This window comes from Triticum aestivum, chromosome 1D, assembly GCF_018294505.1.
Source record: "Triticum aestivum cultivar Chinese Spring chromosome 1D, IWGSC CS RefSeq v2.1, whole genome shotgun sequence".
NCBI lineage: Eukaryota > Viridiplantae > Streptophyta > Magnoliopsida > Poales > Poaceae > Triticum > Triticum aestivum.
Window position 1 is genome coordinate 332,024,947 of NC_057796.1, and position 12,084 is coordinate 332,037,030.

Here is a 12,084-nt window from a genome sequence, read left to right on the forward strand (position 1 = left end):
GGTGTTGGTGGTGGGTGGACGAGGGTTTCTGGACGCGGAAGGAAGCAGCGTCGTATGTATCTATGGGCCAGGAGAGGAGAGAAAGAGAAAGAGAATCCAACCAACCAACGACGGATTCGAGCGCAAGTCAAGTCCGCCGCGTGGATTTGCGTTTGCTTAGCCAACGAGGCCACGACTTGTCTCGCATACGTCTCGTGGGTCCCACGTTTTAAGCAAATCTTATGGTGTCCTTTTTTTCTTTTTGATAATCAATTCGAATGAATAGATCTAAAATGAAATGTTGGTAATTTCCCTCAAAATAAATAAAATGTTTTTCTATGGACACAGATCTATTATAAAGGTTGGTAAGAAATGCAGTGCAATCCAAATATAATAAAAAATGCATCGAGCACCGCCGAACAACCACCATTGTCGTCAGGATGAGCTGCTGACGCGCCACTGTTGTTGCATCGCTACGGGAGCCATTTTGACCCTATCCATGATAGTCGGAAAGTCTTCATGCACATGCTCCTAAGGACCAGAGCCGCAATCGTCGCTATTGAACCATTGAATCGGTCTGAAGTGTCTGAAACAAAATCTCGTTGGCTAGCACACATGGCGAGAAATCCTAACCTCGTCATCCCAATGAGACATCGGGAATCTACGTCGAAGCTCCATCGACTATATCCCAATGGACGAACTCAAGAAGGATCTGACCACAAAAGACCAGCTCGAAAATAAAGAGCCGCCATTTGTCGAAACAGTACCAGAGGAAGAGAAAACTAATATAAAGTATTAATCGAAGCCGAGGCACCAAGATCCCCTCCCCTGAGCAGCGGGTAGATGGGAGGTGGATCCACGGCTCGCCAACAAAGCTTGGAGGGAAGAGTATCTAGTGGTCGCGAGGGGAAAGAGGACATAAGTGCTGCTATTTGCTAATAACACTCCCATTCTACTTTAGAAGCACGCCAAAAAAATATTATTACTCACTCTGATCTGAATCAATTAATTCGGATCGGAGTTGTATTAGAGTTGTGTCAATTAATTTAGATAGGAGGGAGTAACAAAGTCTAGTGCAAAGTAGCCCAAAATAAAATACTCTAAAACGGTCTTTGTTGGGTTTTTCCTAACCATTGCATAGGGGCAGTTCAGAAAGCATTTCTGCCGGACAACAGTCAACACGGTTGTTCCCCACGTATCTTGACATCTTGTAGTATTGCACCATGTATTCCCCCTGTATTTGTTAGGTGTATTACTTTTCTGCATATTTCATTCAGTACGCATACCCCCTCTAATGTATATACGAGTTATAAGTTGCTTAGCCAGCTAACCCTTCTTCATCAGACATGGAAACGCCCAAGTGTGTTCACTGACAGATGCTTGTGATGAACATAAAAATGGTTTCCCCCAAGAAACCAAACAACGAGCGTGTCTATCTTTCATCATATAAAAAGAAGGATTTACAGGCACCCTAATCCTTTTGTACAATTGTTCTCAAATTACAACTGCATACAAATAGCTGCAAGCCTGGGAGAAAAACACCACCCCTTCTCTAACTGTCGGTAGTTACATGACTGAACATAGACAGATTAACTGATTGTTCTAGCCTAAGTGGATACAGCACAACTGAAAATCCTGATATATCAGCCGCTAAGCATCTACACACCGAGAAATCTTCACCGTCGCCCCAACCAGAAAAAATGGATGCATGTCGAATGTTGACCTTGATAAGCATGCTAGGCATGGATGAACAGTAATACCTTTGGTGGCACCACGGTTCCGGGCTATGGCACCATGTTGAATTAGGGGTGCAAAATGTGGTGGCTGAGACTTCCGCGACAACCTAGGATCTGACCTCATACCTTCCAGCCTGAGTTTGGGCTCGAAAACCTTTGTATGGTGCGCTTGGTGTATTTTTCATGTCCAGTTTATCAATTTGAAGCCCAGACAGCGCAGCCCCCATAATCCTGAATTTCACCTGAAATATTGGAAATGCATGCAGATGAGCGAGTCCTTCCTCGAGACGTAGATTTCCAGAGAGGGATGGTGCTTTGTCTTTTGGAATATGCCCAATTGTCCACACACAGGTCTGCATAAATAAACAAATGCTATTATTAGACAGGCATTTCGAGGTATATATGGAGTGCTCGGGTGTGGAAAACATCGTATTTATTCAGTAAAAATCAATTAGTATATGATTGATTCACCAGCGTACCATTACGTTTTCTAGTTCCTAGCTTCCTTAAGAAGGGAGCTAGGTCATAGGTTCACGTGGGAAAACGAAAAAACTAGTATCAATCGAAGTTATAGAAATTTGGTGGCAAGCAATGTACTGACCTGATCGGCAAGGATGTCGACTGTGCCGTGGTTTGCAGTCAAATCAGCAGAAGCAATAAGGGGAGGCAACTGAAACTGCACTATTATAGAATCAATAGGTTTCCCAGGATCATTCCGAATCCCCACCATCACATGAACACGGCAATTCCCAGAATCAGATGATAATTGTGGTTTCACGTAAATTGGTGTGGTCTTCAATTTCTTAACCCTGATTATTTGCAATCAAATGATGAGAATATATAACAGGCAACCCAAGGTAGCAAAAACATAGAAGAACCCATTGACAGTGGATATTTATGCACCTATAACTCATAAGCTTGAACTGCCCATCAGGAGGAACAAATGATAGGATCTGATTGGATTCCCATGGTCTAAATCGGACACAAGGGTGGAACCTCACATCATTGATAATTGTAGGATTTGCAAATGACAATGTCAACTCTGGTAACCCTGGAAGACTTGAATTCACTTCAATTTCACCACATGCCTCACATTTCACTAGAACCCCTTCCCTGCAAATCCGATCAACCAATAAAAATGTCAACATCAGAAAAATTATTTCAGAGTCGTGGGTGCTAAAAGACAACAAAGTGAGGTAGATGGATCTACTCCTCACAAAGAAGAAGAGAACATATATGACCTTCTACACTGCTAACCACCACTTTGCCTACTCGATTAAATCTTGGAGCTTAAATTGTGTTTAATAGTTAGTGAGACGTATATTAACTAATGGTGGATTTCGAACGACATTCAGTAGTTGGTACTTTGGATATACTAAAGTCCAGCTTTAGTTTCCTGCAGATAGTTTAACAAAGTGTTACTGTGACTTAAGGTCCTAGAAGCCAAAGCCACAAATTGATAATAATTTCTATTTACTTATAGGAAACTAAAATGTGTGAACATAATACTTGTTCACACATGATCAAGGGATCTAAAAGCCAAATTTATAGATGTGAGGAAATTTACTATATATAGAGCATCTAAAAGGAAAAAAGGTCAGAATACCTGTTCACACATGCATCTAGTTCCTCAACTATGTTAACATAGACTTCATTGCTTGCATCCTTGACAATTGTTGTTCTCCAAGGTACAAAAGAAGCAGTTGCATCTGGAAGTTTGCTACCAATAGTAGAACTCTTACCAGTCATAACATTTAACATTTTGCTGACCATATTTGGTTGGGCAACCAACTCTTTCAAGATGTTTGGCTCAGTAGTGAGTGGAAAGCCATTGTCCATCATTTCATCTAGAATCTGGATTAATGTATGAATAATATAGTTTAGTGAACCTATATAAATGTCAAACATTTGGTTTTACTAATCATGGATTAAACTTGATGATCGTTATTAAAAGTTCGAATGCAACACACATTCCGGAATTGATGTTGCTTTGACAGAATGAACTTAACAGTGGACTAGCATATGCATTGCCTTCATCAATCGATGGAAACAGAATACTTGGATAGAAGCACCTAATTTTTAAGAAGTAAATAGATAGCCTTATGTATTGAAATTTCATGAGCTTTGTACCTCTCTATAATGTGACGGGTAAGAAAATATACCTGATAAACAATTACGAAGTTGTCTTTGATTGTGTCTTCATTTATATCTCCAAGGTAATCTGTCAAGACATCAGCCACACGAGAGAGGAACTGGATACAATGGAATCATATGAGCACACCCGTATAAAAGAGACTGAAAGCTAAAACTGTAGACAATCAGGCTATCTGCTATTTCAGGGATCGATAACTTTGGGAAGTATATTCAATATTGACCATTCCAGGCAAGGAAAGACTTGTGGATAACAATAACATTTTTAGCTACAATCTGCAAATCCTTACTGAAAATGCTTTCAACATCACAGAGTACTAAATGTCTTGCTGTTTAATACTCCCTCCGCCTGAAAAAACTTGTCCCAAAGTTGTCCCTCAAATGGATGTATCTAGCACTAACTTGGTGCTAGATACATCCATTTGAGAGACAAGCTTTTCCGGACGGAGGGAGTATAACATTATATGTCTTCAAAAAACTAGTTATTTCATACATATCATGTACTGAACTATTGATAAATCAGCAAGATTAATGGTTGTTGTGATTGTGGATGTTAGATACTATTCAGAAAGTGTAACATTGTATCAAAGCATACACCATGCCCGGCAGGAAACAGGGAGCAATCTCAACCCAAATTAAAACTGGTAGCTTTTTCTTAGACAACTATGTTAGACTATGTCTTCTAGGCAAGCAAATGACATCGAATTAAAGCCGAAAGTGTGTAAGGATATGAAGCACGGACCTCGATAGCCATCAAGGGGGGCATCTCCACTTGGGTGCATGCCAAGAATGTCACCCCACTGCGATATACTTGAAACAAGTAGTGTGTTGGGGACACCACAACCTGCAAGACCTTCCAGAGTCCGAGACACATAATAAGTGGCGGTCCAATGAAATAGGCATGAACTCAACACTACAACAGCTCAAAATTTACTACCCCCTCCATCCCATAATGTAAGACGTTTATACATTAGGTAGTTAAGAGTGTTTCTGGGAGTAGTTTATACTAGATTTCTCTACAGCTCAAAATTTACTACTCCCTCCGTCCCATAATATAAGAGCGTTTTTTACACTAGTGCAGTGTAAAAAACGTTCTATATTATGGGACGGAGGGAGTAGTTTAGACTAGCAACAGCAATGACACAAGATACTGAAGGTATCGGGAATCAAGAACTAGGAGCTACCCATGAAGTAGTGAGCAAAGGGGGCGGTAAAATTAAGCAGGACCAGAGGCTGTATTACCTTGGACGGGTCGCCGGCGGCGTGGGCGAGAACGTACTCCCAGAACCAGCCGCAGATGGCGCGGTCCACGCGGTGCGCCGTCATCTGCTTCTCCACCATCACCTCCCTGCCGATCCCGGGAGCCCAGCCCAACGAATCGCATCAAATTCAGTTCGGATCAGTCCAAGGGTCGGAGGGATCCGGCCGGAAAAGGCGGGGGGGGGCAACGGAAATCGGAGGGCTGCGGCGCTGAGATTACCCGGAATCGGAGAGGAGGAAGACGCACTGCAGCATTCCGCTCCCTTTCGCGGCTGGGCGCGGCGGGGTGGTGCGAGGATCTTAGGAGCGACCGGCGGAAGACGCCGTGCCGGAGAAGAAGCAGGAGCAGTGGAACAAGACGAACCTGGAGTCTTGACTTGGCTGAAGCTTATTACAAAGGGTGCCATTCGGTTTGTATGGTTAATCCGGTCTGTTTTTGCGAAATTGCCACCGATTTATTTCTTTGAAAATATCCACCGAACCCGATTCACCGAACTGAGCGCCAACGGTGGACTTCAGTTCAGAGCATGTCGGCTCGATCGCACACCAAACGCTGCTCCTTCTTATCTACACGGCCACTCTGTTTCGAATTATAAGATGTTTTTGGATATTTTGATAAAAGTTACATACAGACTAACGCTAAAACACCTCCACATACATTCGATTCAAAAAGGGTTTCAACACCTTATAATTTGAAACTGATGAGTAGTAATCTTGTGCATTGCGTGTCCACCGATACAAAATTAATCAATAAAAAAAAGATATTCTTTTAGAAACATGGTACAAAAATAAATTCAGCAAATATACATGCACACATGAAAAGTCTAGAACCCATGTGAACATATTCCACAATGAAAACTTAACAATTTAAGCTATGCTTAGTTAAAAATATGTTTCAAACCCATACTTAAAAACTTTTTTTAGGGGAGAGCCCTGGTGTATTTGGAACCAAAAGGTTAGCGCTCTAACTTGTGCGCCAATTGATTAGCTTCCCGTAGACAATGCTTGAACGAGATCGATGCAATCCTTCCCGCAATCAAGAAAATTTCTGCTAGAGCCGTCGTATATGGACTCCGGTGTGGACATGCTGGGCCATGGCTCTCTCCATGCTAATTCTTTTTTCTGAAAACAATTCCAGATTCTTAGCATAAAATGGTCTAAATTTATATGGTCCCCCCCTCGAATGGTTTATCTCTCCTGACCTCATTGGTATAATATTTCTGGCTTCGTCCCTGATGGACTGCAAATCTTGATAATTCATGTGCATGACTAAATGGGTTCCAAGCAATCAGATTCGACCATCGTTGGCTGATACGTCTTCAACATATCTATAATTTTTTATTGTTCCATGTTGTTATATTATCATTCTCGGATGTTTTACAATCAATTTATAGTCATTTTATATTATTTTTTGGTACTAACCTATTGACATAGTGCCAAGTGTCAGTTGTTGTTTTCTACATGTTTTTTACATCACGGGAAATCAATACCAAACGGAGTCCAAATGCAGCGAAACTTTTTGTGGATTTTTATGAACCAGAAGACACCCAATGGGCCGGAGAAGCACCTAGGGGGTGCCCCGAGGGGGCACAGCCCACCAGGGCGCGCCTGGGCCCCCAGGCGCGGTCAGGTGGGTTGTGCCCACCTCGGTGGCCTCCCGCACCGCCTCTTTGCTCTATAAATACCCCAATATTCCAGAAACCCTAGGGAGTCGACGAAAATCAACTCCAGCCGCCGGAAGTTCCAGGACCACCAGATCCAATCTAGACACCATCACGGAGGGGTTCATCATGTCCATTGGTGCCTCTTCGATGATGCGCGAGTAGTTCATTGTAGATCTACGGTCAGTAGTTAGTAGCTAGATGGCTTCCTCTCTCTCTATTCATTCTCAATACAATGGTCTTTTGGAGATCCATATGATGTAACTCTTTTTGCGGTGTGTTTGTTGGGATCCGATGAACTTTGAGTTTATGATCAGATCTATCTTTTTATCCATGAAAGTTATTTGAGTCTTCTTTGATCTCTTATATGCATGATTGCTTATAGCCTCGTATTTCTTCTCCGATATTTGGGTTTTGTTTGGCCAACTTGATCTCTTTATCTTGCAACGGGAAGAGGTGCTTTGTGATGGGTTCGATCTTACGGTGCTTGATCTCAGTGGCAGAAGGGGAACCGACACGTATATATCGTTGCTATTAAGGATAACAAGATGGGGTCTTGGGAAATGATGAAATTGATGCTAAGGAATTGCCCAACTCATGGGTTAAATCTTTGGATGATCATACAAAAAATTTATGCGGGGTTGAATTTTGTTTCTCGTAATCTTTTAGATTCCGCCGCGGGTGGTACTTTTATGTAAATTACTTTGGGTGAAGCCAAAAAATTGCTTGATAATATTATGGCAAATTATTCACAATGGCATACCGAAAGAGCTCCTTGAAGGAAATATGCCCTAGAGGCAATAATAAAGTTATTATTTATATTTCCTTATATCATGATAAATGTTTATTATTCATGCTAGAATTGTATTAACCGGAAACTTGATACATGTGTGAATACATAGATAAAACAAAGTGTCCCTAGTATGCCTCTACTAGACTAGCTCGTTAATCAAAGATGGTTAAGTTTCCTGACCATAGACATGTGTTGTCATTTGATGAACGGGATCACATCATTAGAGAATGATGTGATGGACAAGACCCATCCATTCGCTTAGCATAATGATCGTATAGTTTTATTGCTGATGCTTTCATCATGACTTATACATGTTCCTCTGACTATGAGATTATGCAACTCCCGAATACCGAAGGAACACCTTGTGTGCTATCAAGCGTCACAACGTAACTGGGTGATTATAAAGACGCTCTACAGGTGTCTCCGATGGTGTTTGTTGAGTTGGCGTAGATCGAGATTAGGATTTGTCACTCCGTGTATCGGAGAGGTATCTCTGGGCCTACTCGGTAATGATCATCATTATAAGCCTTGCAAGCAATGTGACTAATGAGTTAGTTACGGGATGATGCATTACGGAACGAGTAAAGAGACTTGCCGGTAACGAGATTGAACTAGGTATGATGATACCGACGATCGAATCTCGGGCAAGTAACATACCGATGACAAAGGGAACAACGTATGTTGTTATGCGGTTTGGCCGATAAAGATCTTCGTAGAATATGGAGGAGCCAATATGAGCATCCAGGTTCCGCTATTGGTTATTGACCGGAGATGTGTCTCGGTCATGTCTACATAGTTCTCGAACCCGTAGGGTCCGCACGCTTAACGTTCGATGACGATTTGTATTATATGAGTTATGTGATTTGGTGACCGAATGTTGTTCGGAGTCCCGGATGAGATTATGGACATGACGAGGAGTCTCAAAATGGTCGAGAGGTAAAGATTCATATATAAGACGATAGTACTCGGACACCGGAAGTGTTCTGGGGGTACCGGGCACCCCCGACAAAGATATGGGCCTTATGGGGCCAAGGGCGGGATAGACCAGCCCCTAGTGGGCTGGTGTGCCCCATATATTCCAAATAGGAGGAGAAGGAAGGAGGAGAAGAGAGAAAGGAAAGAGGAGGATTCAGCCTCCCCTTCCCTTCTCTCCCCCCCTCTCTTTCCTTCCCCCTCCAACACTTTTGGAAGGGGGGAGGCTGAATTGGACAAGGCCCCCAAGTAGGATTCCTCCTACTTGGGCGCGCCCTTGCTGCTCCCCTCCCCCTCCCACCTATATATACGTGGGGAGGGGGCGCCTAGAACACACAACAAACATTGTTAGCCGTGTGCGGCGCCCCCTCCACAGTTTACGCCTCCGGTCATATTCACGTAGTGCTTAGGCGAAGCCCTGCCCGGATTACTTCACCATCACCGTCACCATGCCGTCGTGCTGACGGAACTCTCCCTCGACACTTTACTGGATCAAGAGTTCGAGGGACGTCATCGAGCTGAACGTGTGCAGAACTCGGAGGTGCCGTACGTTCGGTGCTTGGATCGGTCGGATCGTGAAGACGTTCGACTACATCAACCGCGTTACTAAACGCTTCCGCTTTCGGTCTACGAGGGTACGTGGACACACTCTCCCCGCTCGTTGCTATGCTTCTCCTAGATAGATCTTGCGTGATCGTAGGCAAATTTTTTGAAATACTACATTCCCCAACAGTGGCATCAGAGCCAGGTCTATGCGTAGATGTTATATGCACGAGTAGAACGCAAAGAGTTGTGGGCGATAATAGTCATACTGCTTACCAGCATGTCATACTTTGATTCGGCGGTATTGTTGGATGAAGCGGCCCAGACCGACATTACATGACCGCGTTCATGAGACTGGTTCTACCACTGTGCTTCGCACACACGTGGCTAGTGGGTGTCTGTTGAAGGTTAAAATAGCACACTTGATGAAAAATCGTTGTGGTTTTGATGCGTACGTAAGAACGGTTCTTGCTAGAAGCCCGTAGCAGCCACGTAAAACTTGCAACAACAAAGTAGAGGACGTCTAACTTGTTTTTGTAGGGATAGCTGTGATGTGATATGGTCAAGACGTGATGATATATAAATTGTTGTATGAGATGATCATGTTTTGTAACAGTTATCGGCAACTGGCAGGAGCCATATGGTTTTAACTTTATTGTATGAAATGCAATCGCCATGTAATTGCTTTACTTTATCACTAAGCGGTAGCGATAGTCGTAGTAGCAATAGTTGGCGAGACGACAATGATGCTTCGATGGAGATCAAGGTGTCAAGCCGGTGACGATGGTGATCATGGCGGTGCTTTGGAGATGGAGATCAAAGGCACAAGATGATGATGGCCATATCATATCACTTATATTGATTGCATGTGATGTTTATCCTTTATGCATCTTATTTTTCTTAGTACGGCGGTAGCATTACAAGATAATCTCTCACTAAATTTCAAGGTACAAGTGTTCTCCCTGAGTATGCACCGTTGCGACAGTTCGTCGTGCCGAGACACCACGTGATGATCGGGTGTGATAAGCTCTACGTTCACATACAACGGGTGCAAGCCAGTTTTTCACACACAGAATACTCGGGTTAAACTTGACAAGCCTAGCATATGCAGATATGGCCTCAGAACACTGAGACCGAAAGGTCGAGCGTGAATCATATAGTAGATATGATCAACATAATGATGTTCACCATTGAAAACTACTCCATCTCACGTGATGATCGGACATGGTTTAGTTGATATGGATCACGTGATCACTTAGTTGATTAGAGGGATGTCTATCTAAGTGGGAGTTCTTATGTAATATTATTAATTGAACTTAATTTATCATGAACTTAGTCCTGATAGTTTTTGCATATCTATGTTGTAGATCAATAGCTTGCAATGTAGCTCCCCATTTATTTTTTGATATGTTCCTAGAGAAAAACTATGTTGAAAGATCATAGTAGCAATGATGCGGACTAGGTCCGTGATCTGAGGATTATCCTCATTGCTGCACAGAAGAATTATGTCCTTGATGCACCGCTAGGTGACGGACCTATTGCAGAGCAGATAACAGACGTTATGAACGTTTGGCAAGCTCGGTATGATAGCTACTTGATAGTTTAGTGCGCCATGCTTTACGGCTTAGAACCGGGACTTCAAAAACGTTTTGAACGCCACAGAGCATGTAAGATGTTCTAAGAGATGAAGTTGGTATTTCAGACTCATGCCCGAGTCGAGAGGTATGAGACCTCTGACAAGTATTTTGCCTACAAGATGGAGGAGAATAGCTCAACCAGTGAGCATGTGCTCAGAATGTCTGAGTACTACAATCGCTTGAATCAAGTGGGAGTTAATCTTCCAAATAAGATAGTGATTGACAAAGTTCTCTAGTCACTATCACCAAGTTACTAGAACTTCGTGATGAACTATAATATGCAAGGGATGAACAAGACAATTCCCGAGCTCTTCGCGATGCTGAAATCAGCGAAGGTAGAAATCAAGGAAAACATCAAGTGTTGATGGTTGACAAGACCACTAGTTTCAAGTAAAAGGGCAAGGGAAAGAAAGGGAACTTCAAGAAGAATGGCAAGTAAGTTGCCACTCCCATGAAGAAGCCCAAAGCTAGACCCAAGCCTAAAACTGAGTGCTTCTACTGCAAAGGAAATGGTCACTGGAAGTGGAACTGCCCTAGATACTTGGCGGATAAGAAGGATGGCAAAGTGAACAAAAGTATATTTGATATACATGTTATTGATGTGTACTTTACTAGTGTTTATAGCAACCCCTAAGTATTTGATACTGGTTTAGTTGCTAAGAGTAGTAACTAAAAACAGGAGTTGCAGAATGAACACAGACTAGTTATGGGCGAAGTGACGATGTGTTATGGAAATGATTCCAAGGTTGATAAGATCAACATCGCACACTCCCTATACCTTCGAGATAAGTGCTGGACCAAAATAAATGTTATTTGGTGTTTGTGTTGAGCATGAATATGATTGGATCATGTTTATTGCAATACGGTTATTCATTTAAGTCAAAGAATAATTGTTGTTCTGTTTACATGAATAAAACCTTCTATGGTCATACACTTAATATAAATTGTTTATTGAATCTTGATCATAGTGATACACATATTCATAATATTGAAGCCAAAAATGCAAAGTTAATAATGATAGCGCAACTTATATGTGGCACTTCCGTTTAGGTCATATTGGTGTAAAGTGCATGAAGAAACTCCATGCTGATGGACTTTTGGAATCACTTGATTATGAGTCACTTGATGCTTGTGAACCATGCCTCATGGGCAAGATGACTAAGACTCCGTTCTCCGGAACAATGGAGCGAGCAACTGACTTATTGGAAATAATACATACTGATGTATGCAATCCGATGAGTGTTGAGGCTCGCGGCGGGTATCGTTATTTTCTGACCTTCACAGATGATTTGAGCAGATATGGGTATATCTACTTGATGAAACATAAGTCTGAAACATTTGAAAAGTTCAAA

At 42.4% G+C, this 12,084-nt stretch overlaps 1 protein-coding gene across 2 annotated transcripts; it reads right to left on the reverse strand.

Moving 5' to 3' along the window:
• Positions 1 to 1,365: 1,365 nt before the first annotated feature.
• On the reverse strand, positions 1,366 to 5,545 carry LOC123181847 (AP-3 complex subunit mu). Of its 2 annotated transcripts, none has more exons than XM_044594245.1 (8): positions 5,347 to 5,545; positions 5,109 to 5,214; positions 4,609 to 4,719; positions 3,878 to 3,967; positions 3,322 to 3,569; positions 2,619 to 2,828; positions 2,317 to 2,524; positions 1,366 to 2,068 (listed from the first exon to the last, which is right to left on the reverse strand). In XM_044594245.1, the coding sequence occupies exons 1-8, from the start codon at positions 5,379 to 5,381 to the stop codon at positions 1,823 to 1,825; spliced, it is 1,254 nt and encodes a 417-aa protein (XP_044450180.1). In that variant the 5' UTR covers positions 5,382 to 5,545; the 3' UTR covers positions 1,366 to 1,822. The 2 variants fall into 2 exon arrangements, with proteins under 2 accessions (XP_044450180.1, XP_044450181.1); XM_044594246.1 differs by having other exon boundaries at positions 4,609 to 4,710; positions 5,347 to 5,532.
• Between the last annotated feature and the right edge of the window lie 6,539 nt (positions 5,546 to 12,084).